Source organism: Alnus glutinosa, chromosome 5 (assembly GCF_958979055.1).
Source record: "Alnus glutinosa chromosome 5, dhAlnGlut1.1, whole genome shotgun sequence".
In the NCBI taxonomy this organism is placed as follows: domain Eukaryota; kingdom Viridiplantae; phylum Streptophyta; class Magnoliopsida; order Fagales; family Betulaceae; genus Alnus; species Alnus glutinosa.
Window position 1 is genome coordinate 9,410,578 of NC_084890.1, and position 15,452 is coordinate 9,426,029.

Consider the following 15,452-nt stretch of genomic DNA (forward strand, 5'->3'; position numbering starts at 1 on the left):
TAAGGAATGTTTGGGACATTTACTTAAAACTAATAAAAAAAAGAAAAAAGAAAATGTATGGGACATTTTATATTTTGTTATAAAATTAGTAAAAACTAAACAACGTTTGATATTGTCACTCATCCTCATGGATTTAATATCTGGGAATTAAATTTGATATCATCATAAATTAATATTTGCCGAAAAAAGAAAAAGACAATAGAGAAGATATCATCATAAATAGCGAAGACTAGCCGACCCCTTAAAAATGAGTTTCTAACTCCGTCCCTAATCTTTAACATCATTTGTTTAGTATTCATGCTGCTCGGCTAAATGGAACATGACTATACCATTATCTTTAAATAGATAAAATTATTGTCTAAAACTTTTTGAAGAAAGCTTTTTGCTTTTTAGTTGTGATATGTGATATAAAGATAAAAGTAGTTTGTGAGTAATTTATGTTTTAAATTGTTTGTTAATGTTTTCGATATATATATATATATATATTTTTTTCCTAATTAGATGACATGAAAGTGTTGTCCTAGACATTCAATATTAACATTTAAAGAGATCACAAAAAATATGCAACAATCGGAATATATTTCACATATTTAAAATTTTAAATGGCGTGATATCATGTATATGGTTAGATGCAATAAAATAAAATTCTAACTAAAAAAATAAATTCTCCTTATTTTAAGTGAAATTGAGAGGATCTTGATCCACAATAAGCAATATAATGCATTAATTATGTAATAATTTTAATTAAGATTTTATTATTGTTGTGTTCATCAAGATTTTCAAACCAATAGAAATATTTGATGATGTGTTTTGAGTGTTGGTGCGTGCATGACATAAGATGTGAAAAATGGAGGAGTATTCGTGGGATTAGGTCCTCTTGTCTATCATAAATAATGCCATGGAAATTATCATCAGTCAAAAAGTTGAAGTGTCGTAAGTACACGGCAAATTTCACTGTAAACTCCAGCCAAAAACACGAGCACTGATCTGGGAGAGAGAGAGAGAGAGATGATTCCTTGCTTGGCATGAGAAGTCTACGTGAAGAAAGGGATTCTCAAGAATATATATATATATACATGGGTTGTTGTAATATTGCCTTGCTATTTTCATATTCGTTTGTTCGTATGTACATGTCTGAATTTTACAACAGCTTTAAAGGTACTCTAGGTTGACGCTGCAGCCGAAGACCCCAACAATCTCTCTATCTCTATCTCTCTCAAGAGGTGAAACGTCGTCACCCGAAGAATCAGGTTGCCTCATCTCCACTCTAACTAGCCTCTTGCACAATGGTAGGTTTAACTTTAATAGTTAATTAAGCTTTTTAAATAGGCGTAACATTCTTTAGACACGTGGTAAAAACAACAGAAAAGTAAAAAAGGAGAAAGAAAACGAACCAACACTGCATTTATTCTCTTCTGTACAAGCGTATATACGCAAGGATACCCAATTAAACTTGACGTTCAAGCAACCTTTAACTATTTCTAGATATCTTATTCTTTTTTCCCTTCTTCTTTTATAGCCTTTGCTATATCTTCTTGCTAGCTCTCTCTCTCTCTCTCTCTCTCTCGATCTCCCCCGCAGAGGAAGCCTCCCAAGAGCTAAGAAGAACACAGATCAATCATTGAAAGAGCGAAGAAAAAAAGCGTGGAAGAACTAGATTCCTTCTCTAACATCAAAAACAAGAAGGTGGTTTAAGGAAAACGTGCTTAAAAAGTGACAACCCCCTTGCTTAGCTTGCTTTAGTACTTCATGTTCTTAATTGTTCGATCTTTCTTTCTTTTTATTTTTTATTTTTTCTGGGTGTTTAATTTTCTCCATATTTATTAATTAAATTTCCTATGTGGATATACATGTTGGTAGTTTTCTCTATGTTTTGGAGAAGTGGAGGGAACAATAGGGCAAATCCAGTTTTGGGATGGGCATGAGAGCAAAACCAAAGAAATGACATGGTGCAATGACTCAGACGACGAGAGGGGCCTTCACATAATCACTCCCACTCCTAAAGAAAATAGTGATCTGATCGCTGCGAGAACCGATGAAATTCGGACCATAACATGCCCATCATGTGGCCATAACATAGAATTCCAAGATCAGGCAAGTATTTATTTTATAATATATTATATGTTTAAAATTTTGAGATTCTAAATATTTAATTTGTTTATTTTTTAACGTTTGTTGTGAATAATTAGGCGGGAATTCATGACTTGCCGGGGCTACCAGCCGGAGTGAAGTTTGATCCAACGGACAACGAAATTCTTGAACATTTAGAGGCAAAGGTAGTGTCTGACGAGCGTAAGCTTCATCCTCTTATTGATGAATTCATCCCGACGCTTGAAGGAGAGAATGGGATTTGCTATACTCACCCTGAAAAGCTGCCAGGTGATTCTTTAATTTTGGTACCCTACCTATTAATTACCATGTACATGCTTCTTTCATCTCTTAAATCACAATCAATAGTTATTAAGAATTGGTTCTAGCAATGAGAAGAGGCTAATAGTGAAATGAATTAATTAGGAGGAAAGTTACGTACGTAGTACTTGAGAGTGATTGCCATGATTTTTTTAATTTTTTTTTTTTTTTGCAAGAAGATTGCCAATATATCTTTTAGTATATATCATAGGAGAACAATTTAGGCACATAAATTCAAATAAAAATATAAAATATTTATGGATGCGTCTGTCTCCATTCATAGATGTCGTTTTTAGAGAAACGCAAAAACATGCACATATCTTAACGAAGACATTTATGTATGTTATAAGTAAATACCTTAAGTTGGCTATGATTGCTGACACGATCACTTGTCCTTAGAGAGTCCGTTTCTCATTTAATACCTAATTAAGAAGCGAGAGAAATCCATGTTACTTTCATGTACTTTTCACCACCACCTATACAACTATATTTTACTTCAATTCATTGGATCCGTGAGCATTTTATTCGCTAGATCTACAACTATTTTACAACTCTTTGAGGCAGCAGTGCGACATGACACTAGCTACCAACGTCAGCTCAAAAAAAATTGTCCAACCTCTCTTAAGGGGCAGTTGGCCACCCTGATTAAACCTCAAGAGAAATATTGTTCCCCTGAAGCTCTTTGGGGTGATTGTGACCACTAGATCGGATGGTCCAAGTGTCCAACCACCCCCATGTGGTGATTGGGGGTGGCACCGACTAGAAAGAGGGTGGCACAAAATTGTTTTCCCCTAACGGGGCATTGAGTTGTAAAACAGTTGTAAGTGTAGCATGATAAAACTACATACAGACCAAGGAGATCGAGCCATGGCCTTCCTTAGGTTTTCAAGTTTCTTTTAAAAAAAAATTATTAAGTTATATATATATAATATATGAATTTTTAGGATTAAAAATTAAGCTTGTCCCTTATCAAAATTAAATTTGATCTATCATTTACATTTTAGCCCATCTGAATGAAAAATCTTGGTTCTGTCCCTCAATAGAATTACTCTTCATTCTAATCTTCCAATTTTTCAATTGAAAAGTAATACTGATGCTTGTTGTTGTGACTGGTAACAAATACCTCAAACAATAACAAATAGAACCCCAAAATAATCCCCTAAAAAGAAGAAGGCCTAATAGGAAGCCAACACCAGCAACAAATAATATTCCTTGTAAGGAATTCACTTTCTTCCTTACCAATATATATACATTATCTTAGAAACTGTTAAATTATTTCAGGAAAATAAGTTTTGCCTTCTATTTTCAATTTTCAATTTTCAATTTTCTCTTCATTTATATGTCTTTCAGCTTAATTAATTATCTCACATTAAAAAGCAAAAAAGATCAACTACTTTTACCGTTTTATAAAGAATTGTCTTTCAATTCACTAAGTCTAAATTAGCTTTAAACCAGGTTGCATACACTAAATAAAATCCTCCCATTTTCTACGAACCCCGAAAACTACTGCATGTATCCCACAAACTGGTAAATAATATCAATAACATGATTTCTGTTGCTTCATCGACAGCATTAAAAGAATTTTTTTTTTTTTTTTTAGAAAAAAAATGCTAGCTTGCATTGATGACACCAAATAACACTTTCACGACAGGCTTTCAACATCTAACCACAAACATTTATTCTTTAATATACAGAAAGACTAATCATGGCATTATCTAAAAGAAAACAGTTCACACATAACAAAGAGAGGATGACTTAAAAGATCTCATTCGCATGCTCTAACGTCAACGATGCAGAGCTGCAACTATTGTGCAGTGAAAAATGTTAGAAGTACTAAATTTTTTACTAAAAGATGGATATTAAGATGATGTGGAGCTTATTCATTGGTACCCGTAGCATTTCTTTTTATTAATTGTTTTGATTATCTCCAATGAATAAGCTTCATATCATCTTAGTATCTATCTCTTAGTAAAAGATTTAATCCCTCTAGCATTTCTCTTGTGTAGTTATCTCTATTGGGGGAGATAAACGGTTAGAGAGTTTTTACCTTCAGTACATTAATATACATGTTTGGACATTTTGTTGCCCAAAAGCCTAAGCTAATGGGTTTGGGTCCACCTAATTACGTATATTAATTACTTGTTTTTTTTTGTCATACTTTCTTAATGTGGGACTCAACACTCTCACAAATGTACTAACAATAATTTTCCTCTCACTTGTATGTCACTTCTATATTAACCAAATTTCACCTTACTTGTGAGTCTTTTTACATTTTCAAGAGTATTACGCGCACAATAGTTGCACCAGAGGGCCACAAAATGCAAATCCAAACCAGACGCATCCAAACACTTGTCCTAAGAAGCTAATCATGGCTCTGATACCAATTGTTGAGAAGATTTTACCTTGAATACATTAATATATATACATGCTTGGACACCACTCTAGCCCAAACAATTAAGCTAATGGGTTTTGGTCCACTTAGGTATATTAACTATTTTTTTTAATAAATAATTTTTTAATGTGAGACTTAACACTCACAAATTCACTCATAACTATCTCTGCAGTTTTACATGTATGCTTTCAAAATGACTAATTCTACATGTCATATAAACGTCCATCAAGTATTTATCAAATAATGAGGCGACTTTTAAAATCGTCATTAGGCATGTGATTGATCAAATGATGAATATGATCAAATGGTTTAAAAGCCACCTCATAAGTTGAAGGATACACGATAGATATTTATATGAAATGTAAAATTATTCTTTCAAGACTCAACTATGGTGCCAAACTTTTTCCTTTAAGCAAGCACAGCCATATTATCATGCATCATTCTCCTTTAACCTGTTGCTGTCCCCATTTTTCTCTTTATATAAAATTCTCGATTTGGTCAGTGGTCGCCTGTACTATGGTGTCTTTCTTTTCTGTAATTCTAAGTTATTCTAGATGCTGATTACTAACTCTCTTATCAAGTAACTTGAATCACAAGTATAACCCGTTTTCTACGCACATTTGCTGATGCAGGAGTTAGCAAAGACGGCCAAATCCGCCACTTCTTTCACCGGCCTTCAAAGGCATACACGACAGGAACCAGGAAACGAAGGAAGGTCCACACCGATGAAGATGGGAGCGAGACCAGATGGCACAAAACAGGCAAGACTAGGCCTGTCTTTGCCGGCGGGGCAGTGAAGGGGTTCAAAAAGATCTTGGTTCTCTACACCAACTATGGCAGGCAAAGAAAACCCGAGAAAACGAATTGGGTGATGCACCAATACCATCTTGGCGACAATGAAGAAGAGAAAGATGGAGAATTAGTGGTTTCAAAGGTTTTCTTCCAAACACAGCCTAGACAATGCGGTTCGAGTATTAAGGATTCGTTTGACAAACAATTGATGGAGAACCAAAGCACGCATGATCATAATAATATTGCTATGCCTAAGAACGCAGCTCTTGTGGAGTATTACAATCCTTCTTTCATCAACAACTATGACCAGGGGGGGCATAATAGGGAAATCTCACCACAGCTAATTCCTAATTTGGTTGTTCAGGGTGATGGGTCGTCTTTCATTCGGTTAGCTTCAGATGCAAGCAAAGGAAAGTTCGAGAGAAAACAGTGATGGGGGAGCTGATCTGGTGGTTGCATTGTTATCGTTGCTGTGTAATAGTCAAAATAAGTTATATTGGATTGAGATTTTAATGAGGACAAGAGGGAAAAGGGAATATATAAGATGATAATACGGCTTAACTTTCCAAATTGGGTTTGGAAAAATTAGCCATAATTTAACACTGTTCTTGAAGTTTGTTTTTGTGCAGGCAAGGAGTATGTTGGGAAAGTGACGTTATATTTTAGGAGACTGTACAGAGGAGATTCCTACAAACATCCGTACGTTAGTATGATAGGCTTTAGTTTCATCATTATTATTTTGTTCCTCTCAGGAACTTTTGACTGGATTGATACCGCTATTATTCTACCTCTGCCAATTATACAATTGGCACTCCATGATTACACCTTTTTATAAGATGTGTATGGATTTTCGTTGTAGATTTCCTATAAAGATGATTCTTACTTAACTTTCTTGTTTGTTTGTAAGCTTTTGGTTTCAATTAATGATTTACTATGAGATTATTCTTATCATCTTAATTTCTTGTTTATGGGAAGGCTTTTTCTTGCATCATTAATAAATTAATTAAATATATAAGAAATGTTGAATCCAATCATTTAAATAAATAGTTTAACCATCTTTCTTATACGTAGGATCAAACTCTTCATCAATAAGTAAGGTCTAACGCGTGAAATATTCAATTGAAACGAGAGATCGATAAATTAAGAAAATTAGATTCAAACTCAAGATTTAATTATTATTTATACAAAATATTTAAGCTAATAAAAAATAAAAAAATTAATCATTTAATTAATATTATAATAATAACAATTAGGACAAAAAGTATACGACAAGTTGAAGAAAGAAGTATAAAAAACACAAATGGATTGAGATGGCCTAAATTCTGAATAACTTTACACTTAATATTCTTCTAACAAACTCTGCAATATTAATGCTTCGTTTGTTTTGACGTAAAATGTTTTCCGTCGTAAAATAATTTCAACGAAATCATTTTTTTAAAAAAATGATTTTATTGAAAATATTTTTCGATGTTTAGCTCGTACAAAAAAATCATTAACGGTGTAAAATAGAATCCGGCGATGTCCAGCCACTATCGCCGGATTCCGGTGAACCAAATTCAAGCTAGTTTTGCCGGAATTCGGCAAAATTTCCAAATTTCGGCCAAACTGAACGGAATCCGGCTGTAATGGCTGGATTCTGGCCGTACTAGTCAGATTCTAACATAAATTTCTAGATTTCGGCCAAACTGGCAGGAATCCGTACAATACGGCTAGAATCCAACTATACTGGCCAGATTCAAGTCGTACTAGTCAGATTCCGACGACCATCCCTGGAATCCGGCCAATGCCGCCGGATTCCGGCAATCAAATATCAAAATTCAGGGATTTTCGACGGTAGGGTTGAGCTGCCAACAAACTCCAATGTCTGGCGGTGGCAAATTCCCACAAACGTGCGTACAAGAATGAAAAGTTTAAATCCAGAAAACGATTTACAGTTTTCAAAACCTTAAATCGTTTTTCAAAAATTGAAGAGATTTTTACGGTCAAGCTGAAAATAATTTTCATTGACCATTATTTTTGCCCCCACCAAATGTCGAAAAATGCCAAACATTTTTCAGAAAACATTTTACGTCGAAACAAACGAAGCATAAAAGAAATTGAAGGTGTCAAACCCTGCACCCATTTCGACTCATCACATTCACACACCTTTCCACCGTCTTAGAATATTCACATGCAGCAGTTTTCTTAAGTTTAAATTTAATTTAATTTCTTAATTAAATTAAAAAAATTAAGTTACTATTTGCTTTTCTACTAAAATACATGCGCTACACAATAACTCTTCTTATTTTTTTCTGTATCATTTAAATATTAGGAAAAACTTCATTTAATTCCCTGAATTGCCGCCGCTTTTTGCAATTACCTCATAAACTTCAAAAACTCTCAATTTAATATATCCACCATTCAATTTTCAATTTTTTTTTTTTCAATTTCACCCATCCGTTAGGATTTTCCGTAAAATCCTATAAAAATTTCCAAAATACTTCTAGTTTTTTTTTTTTTTTTTTAAAAAAAATATTTATAAAAAAGTATCAAAAATTCAGGCGTGGGTATTTTTGCAAATTCCATTAAATCCTTACCAACGCCTAAACCCTTACAATGTTTTTTCCTTTTAAAAAAATGAGTATTTTGAAAATTTTAACACCCCTCTATTAGGATTTAACAAAAAATCCTAACGAATTGGTGAAATTAATATATATATATATATATATATATATAAATTGATACATTAAATTGATAGTTTTTAAAATTTAGGGGAATAATTATAAATATGATGAAAGTTTCTCCTATATATTATGTTTTTTATTCGATGGTAGAACACAGACTTGGACATTAGTTCTTTGTCTGTGTGTATTTGAGTCCCAAGTGTCGTTCTCTTGCGAAGCGGAGCGTGTGGTGGTGTTGGGGGTGCATGCACTAGGCATGGAAGAAGTGCAACTACGTACATTGGCTCCGACGACAATGCCATGTGGCCCTTGGCCATGCCCAATGAATTGGACGTGGTCCCATCTCCCACGTGTTTGTTGGCTAACACCTAAAACACAAATTTTTTTTCTTAATTCCTCTTCTTCTCTCATACTCACAGAGAGAGACAAACAAGAAGCATGGCTGGTCATCCATGGCAATTGAGACCATAAGCAAAGAGCAGCCTCGGAGCACCTCTACACCTCGCTTAGGTGAGGCCATTCACGCCCAAAACGCCCTTCAACAAGCTCTTGACCCTAGGATTTGATGTTGAGCCAAATCGATCTCCAAGCACATCCTCTTTTGTCAACTATCCGCCGCAAGGTGAAGCGGTTCGAAAAGAACCCATAAGAGATCTTGAAGATCAAGAAGATTCTAGAGGTTGAAAAGAAGGAACCAGAGGGTGGAAAGAGTGTTGTCGAAGAGGAAAGTAAGGATGGTAGTTGCAGACTTGGGAGTGGAAGAGAAAAGAAGATGAAGAGGGAAAATGTTGAATAAAAAATAGAAAGACAAGGGAGAGAGAAAGAAAACTCGTTGCCCTACATCTTCAAACGCAACATCACCATTTATCAAGATGTCAAAAACTCGTTGCCCTACATCAGTGACTGAAGAAACAATCTTCGCAAAATGTAATCAAATTGAGTAGTTTTTATATAGATCCATATCCATTGTATACGTTAAATAAAAGCTAAGTATTGCTACAAGTAAGTTCTAACTCATAAAGAGCTTCTGGATAAAAGTTTGGTAAAACTAAAGCATGCTTAATGATACTTTAACCAAACGTTGGTTTTGGCTCATTAGTTATAATGTTTTAACCACTTATCATACTATTGATTCTAACATTGGTGTTTAAACTTATGAAATCTTTATTTTATTTTTTTCTTCATTACAACACCATTTGACATGCGCATAAGTTATGGAGCTCGTGAAAATGTTTATACACCGTCAACCAATACACTTTGGTATAAGTATTTTGTATAAATAGGAGGAGTTCTTACAAACGCAACACATGTAAGCTACATAATTCCTCCTCTTAAAACACTTTTCCTTATCTAAACATCCTGAAAATTGCTACAACATTAATAATGTGTCAAAGGGACACTATTTTGTTAGGGTACTCTTTCGACTGGTTGCACAACCTAATTTTGACAACGAACCTCAATCTATTTGATGTTTTTACCGAAGACACTCAAATATATATGTTCTTTGTAGTTAGGTTGGACAGCCAAGATGACCATTTGCCATGCCAAAGGGACACTATTTTGTCAAGGTTTTCTTTGGGCTGGTTGCACAAACTAATTTTGTCAATGAACCTCTATTTGATGTTTTTGTCGAAGGCACTCAAATACATTTTTTACAGGCAGGTTGGAGTGACGAAGATGACCAAGCATTTGCTGAAGCCCTTGTTTTTCTTCCAAATCACACTGCCTCTATCTGTTTACATAGTACTGATCTTGGAGATCCAACAATTCTCTCCATTGATATTCCTCAAGTCGACGATAAGACATACTATTCTGGTACAATGTGGAGTCAAGGAACAACCCTTAGAATAACCAAAAGATTGAGTTTTGGTACAAGGAAGTCCAAGTTCGATGTAGAGTATAGTAGTAATCGCTGGGGTGGAGACAGATTTTTTGAAGCAATACAATTTTTCGATCAGAATTCAGCCACACCAAGATCTACTGAAAGTAGCATTAAGCAGGCTTCAGTTTCACCAAAATTTTATCCAAATGCTCTTTACAAGTCAATATTTATGAGTATCGATATTTGCTGAATTTAGCTTATACAATGGATGTAGAGACCAGTAGAAACTACTCAATTTGGTTACACTCTGCCGAGATTGTTTCTTCAGTCACTAATGCAGGAATCTAACATTAGTGGTTAAACTTGTGGAATCTTTTCTAAAACTACAGCGCCATTTGTCATGCCAATAAACTGTGGAGCTCATGAAAATGTTCATACACCGGCAACCAATAGACATTGTTAAAAAGATTTTGAATATATATAAGGAGTTCCTGCTAATGCAATAGTTACAATCTACATCACTCTTCTTAAAACACTTCGTTACTTTCTCCTATGTAGAGGTCCTAAAAATTCTACAATATTAGGAATGCGCCAAAGGGACACTATTTTGTCAAGGTTTTCTTTGGGGTAGTTGGACAGTCTAATTTTGTCAACGAATTTCTATTTGATGTTTCTGTCGAAGTGACTCAAACACGTTCTTTGCAGGCAGGTTGGAGTGGCGAAGATGACCAAGCATTTGCATAAGCCCTTGATTTTCTTCAAAATCATACTTCCTCTATCTGCTTAGATAGTGCTGATTATGGAGATCCAACAATTCTCTCCATTGAAATTCTTCAACTCGACGATAAGGCATAATATTCCGGTCCAATGTGGAGTCAAGGAACAACCCTTAGAACAACCAAAAGATTGAGTTTTCGCACAAAGGAAGTCCAAGATCGATGTAGAGTATAGTCATGATTGCTGGGGCAGAGATAGATTTTGGAAAGCCATACAATTTTTCGATCAGAATTCAGACACCCCAAGATCTACTGAAAGTAGCATTAAGCAGGCTTTAGTTTCGCCATACTTTTATAAATAAGCTCTTGACCAAGTCAGTGCTTTTGACGACCGATATTCAGCTGAATTTAACTTATACAATGGATATGGAGACGAATAAAAACTATTCAATTTGGTTACACTCTGCTGAGATTGTTTCTTCAGTCACTAATGCAGGAATCTAATATTGGTGTTTAAACTTGTGAAATCTTTTCTCAAACTACAACACCATTTGCCATGCCAATAAGCTGTGGAGCTCATGAAAATGTTCATACACCAGCAACCAATAGATATTGGTATAAGGATTTTGGATTTTGAATTTTGGATTTTGGATATACATAAAGAGTTCCTGCTAATGTAGTAGTTACAAGCTAAATCGCTCATCTCAAAAAACTTCGTTAATTTCCCCTATCTGGAGGTTCTGAAATTGCTACAACATTAACAATGTGTTAAAGGGACGTTATTTTGTCAAGGTTTTCTTTGAGCTGGTTGCACAGCCAAATTTTATCAACGAACCTCTATTTGATGTTTCTGTCGAAGGCACTCAAATACGTTCTTTGCAAACAGGTTGAAGTGGTGGATGACCAAGCATTTGGGGAAGCCCTTGTTTTTCTTCTAAATCACACTGCTTCTATTTGCTTACATAGTACTAATCTTGGAGATCCAACAATTCTCTCCATTGATATTTCTCAAGTTGACGATAAGGCATACTATTCTGGTACTATGTGGAGTCAAGGAACAACCCTTAGAACAACCAAAAGATTGAGTTTTGGTACAAGGAAGTCCAAGTTCAATGTAGAGTATAGTAGTGATCGCTAGGGTGGAGATAGATTTTTTGATGCAATACAATTTTTTGATCAAAATACAGCCACACCAAGATCTACTGAAACTAGCATTAAGCAGGCTTCAATTTCACCAAAATTTTATCCAAAAGCTCTTTACAAGTCTGTTTTTACGAGTAGCGATATTCTGCTGAATTTAACTTATACAATGGATGTAGAGACCAATAAAAACTACTCAATTTGGTTACACTCTACTAAGATTGTTTCTTCAGTCTCTGATGTAGGTATCTAACATTAGTGGTTAAACATGTAGAATCTTTTCTCAAACTACAACGCCATTTGTGAGGCGCACAAGCTGTGGAGCTCTTGAAAATATTCATACACCAGCAACCAATAGACATTTGTAAAAGGATTTTGGATATATATATATAAGGAGTTCCTGCTAATGCAATAGTTACAATCTACTTCACTCCTCTTAAAACACATCGTTACTTTCCCCTATGTGGAGGTCATGAAAATTGCTACAACATTCGGAATGTGCCAAAAGGACCCTATTTTGTCAAATTTTTTTTAGGGGCAGTTGCATAGCCTAATTTTGTAAATGAACCTCTATTTGATGTTTTTGTCAAAGTGACTCAAATACGTTCTTTGCAGGCAGGTTGGAGTGGCGAAGATGACCAAGCATTTGCTGAAGCCCCTGTTTTTCTTCAAAATCACACTTCCTCTACCTGCTTAGATGGTACTGATCAAGGAGATCCAACAATTCTCTCCATTGAAATTCTTCAAGTCGAAGACAAGGCATATTATTCCAGTACAATGTGGAGTCCAGGAACAACCCTTAGAACAACGAAAAGATTGAGTTTTGGTACAAGGAAGTCCAAGGTCGATATAGAGTATAGTAGTGATTGATGGGGTGGAGATAGATTTTGGGAAGCCATACAATTTTTCTATTATAATTCAGCCACACCAAGATCTACTGAAACTAGCATTAAGTAGGCTTTAGTTTTACCAAACTTTTGTCCAGAAGCTCTTTACAAGTCAGAACTTACAAGTACCGATATTCAGCTGAATTTAACTTATACAAGGGATGTGGAGACCAATAGAAACTACTCAAATTGGTTACACTCTGCTGACATTGTTTCTTCAGTCATTGATGTATGAATCTAACATTAGTGTTTAAACTTGTGGAATCTTTTCTCAAAGCGCCATTTACAATGTGCATAAGCTATAGAGCTCACGAAAATGTTCATACACCAGCAAGCAATAGATATTGGTATAAGGATTTTGGATATACATAAGGAGTTTTTGCAAATGCAGTTGTTACAAGCTACATCACTCCTCTTAAAACACCTCGTTACTTTCCCTTATCTGGAGGTCCTGAAAATTGCTACAACATTAGGAATGTGCCAAAGGGACGCTGTTTTGTCAAGGTTCTCTTTGGGCTGGTTGCACAGCCTGATTTTGTCAACGAACCTCTATTTGATGTTTTTGTCGAAGGCACTCAAATATGTTCTTTACATGCTGGTTGGAGTGACGAAGATGACCAAGCATTTGTTGAAGCCCTTGTTTTTCTTCCAAATCACATTGCCTCTATCTGCTTACATAGTACTGATAATTGATACCCAACAATTCTATCCATTGAAATTCTTAAAGTCGGTGAATAAGGCATATTATTCCGGTCTAATGTGGAGTCAAGGAACAACCCTTAGAACAACCAAAAGATTGAGTTTTCATACAAGGAAGTCCAAGTTCAATGTGGAGTATATTGGTGATTGCTGGGGTGTAGATAGATTTTGGAAAGCCATACAATTTTTCGATCATAATTCAGTCACACCAAGATATACTGAAAGTAGCATTAAGCAGGCTTCAATTTCACCATACTTTTATCCATAAGCTCTTCACACGTCAGTACTTTCGAGGACCGATATTCAACTGAATTTAACTTATACATGGGATATGGAGACCAATAGAAACTACTCAATTTGGTTACACTCTGCTGAGATTGTTTCTTCAATCACTGATGCAGGAATCTAACATTAATGTTTAAACATATGGAATCTTTTCTCAAACTACAGTGCCATTTGCCATGCCAATAAGCTGTGGAGATCATGAAAATGTCCATACACCGGCAACCAATAGACATTGGTAAAAAGATTTTGGATATATATAAGGATTTCCTTCTAATGCAATGATTACAATCTACATCACTCTTCTTAAAACACTTCGTTACTTTCCCATATGTGAATGTCCTGAAAATTGCTACAACATTAGAAATGTGCCAAAGGGACACTATTTTGTCAACGAACCTCTATTTGATGTTTCTATCGAAGTGACTCAAATACGTTTTTTGCAGGCAGGTTGGAGTGGCGAAGATGACCAAGCATTTGCTTAAGCGCTTAATTTTCTTCCAAATCACACTTCCTCTATCTTTTTAGATAGAACTGATCATGGAGATCCAACAATTCTCTCTATTGAAATTCTTCAAGTCGAGGATAAGGCATACTATTCTGGTACAATGTGGAGTCAAGGAACAACCCTTAGAACAACAAAAAGATTGAGTTTAATTTGGTACAAGGAAGTCCAAATTCGATGTAGAGTATAGTAGTGATAGCTGGGGTGGATATAGATTTTGGGAAGCCATAAAATTTTTTGATTAGAATTCAGGCACACTAAGATCTATTGAAAGTAGCATTAAGCAGGCTTCAGTTTCACCAAACTTTTATCCAGAAGCTCACAAGTCAATACTTACGAGTATCGATATTTAGCTGAATTTAACTTATACAATCGATGTGGAGACCAATAGAAACTACTCAATTTGGTTACACTCTGTTGAGATTGTTTCTTCAGTCACTAATGTAGGAATCTAACATTAGTATTTAAACTTGTAGAATATTTTCTCAAACTACAGCGCCATTTGCCATGTGTATAAGCTGTGGAGTTCATGAACATGTTCATACACCGGCAACCAATAGACATTGGTATAAGGATTTTGGATATACGTAAGGAGTTCCCGCTAATACAATAATTACAAGCTACATCACTCCTCTTAAAACACTTCGTTACTTTCCCTTATCTAGAGGTCCTGAAAATTGTTACAACTTCAAGAATGTGCCAAAGGGACGTTATTTTGTCAAGGTTTTCTTTGGGTTAGTTGCACAGCCTGATTTTGTCAACGAACCTCTATTTGATGTTTCAGTCGAAGGCACTCAAATACATTTTTTGTAGGCCGGTTGGAGTGGCAAAGATAACCAAGCATTTGCTGAAACCCTTTTTTTTTTCAAATCACACTGCCTCTATTTGCTTATATAGTACTGATCATGGAGATCCAACAATTCTCTCTATTGAAATTCTTCAAGTCGACAATAAGGCATACTATTTCAGTACAATGTGGAGTCAAGGAACAACCCTTAGAACAACCAAAAGATTGAGTTTTGGTACATGGAAGTCCAAGTTCGGTGTAGAGTATAGTGGCGATCGCTGGGGTAGAGATAGATTTTGGGAAGCCATACAATTTTGCATTCAAAATTCAGCCACACCAAGATCTACTGAAAGTAACA

The 15,452-nt window shown here is 35.2% G+C and overlaps 2 protein-coding genes across 3 annotated transcripts; both read left to right on the forward strand.

The window, feature by feature from the left end:
* The first annotated feature begins 1,525 nt into the window (after positions 1-1,525).
* On the forward strand, positions 1,526-6,193 carry LOC133869864 (NAC domain-containing protein 73-like). 2 transcript variants are annotated; one of them, XM_062306962.1, is made up of 4 exons: positions 1,526-1,713; positions 1,861-2,094; positions 2,190-2,379; positions 5,434-6,193. In XM_062306962.1, the coding sequence occupies exons 2-4, from the start codon at positions 1,942-1,944 to the stop codon at positions 6,024-6,026; spliced, it is 936 nt and encodes a 311-aa protein (XP_062162946.1). In that variant the 5' UTR covers positions 1,526-1,713; positions 1,861-1,941; the 3' UTR covers positions 6,027-6,193. The 2 variants fall into 2 exon arrangements, with proteins under 2 accessions (XP_062162946.1, XP_062162945.1); XM_062306961.1 differs by having other exon boundaries at positions 1,527-1,686.
* A 3,604-nt stretch (positions 6,194-9,797) lies between these two features.
* Positions 9,798-12,804, forward strand: LOC133868930 (receptor-like protein 4). Its single transcript, XM_062305925.1, has 5 exons — positions 9,798-10,311; positions 10,866-10,927; positions 11,681-11,831; positions 11,982-12,175; positions 12,550-12,804. The coding sequence occupies exons 1-5, from the start codon at positions 9,798-9,800 to the stop codon at positions 12,802-12,804; spliced, it is 1,176 nt and encodes a 391-aa protein (XP_062161909.1).
* The last annotated feature ends 2,648 nt before the right edge of the window (positions 12,805-15,452 follow it).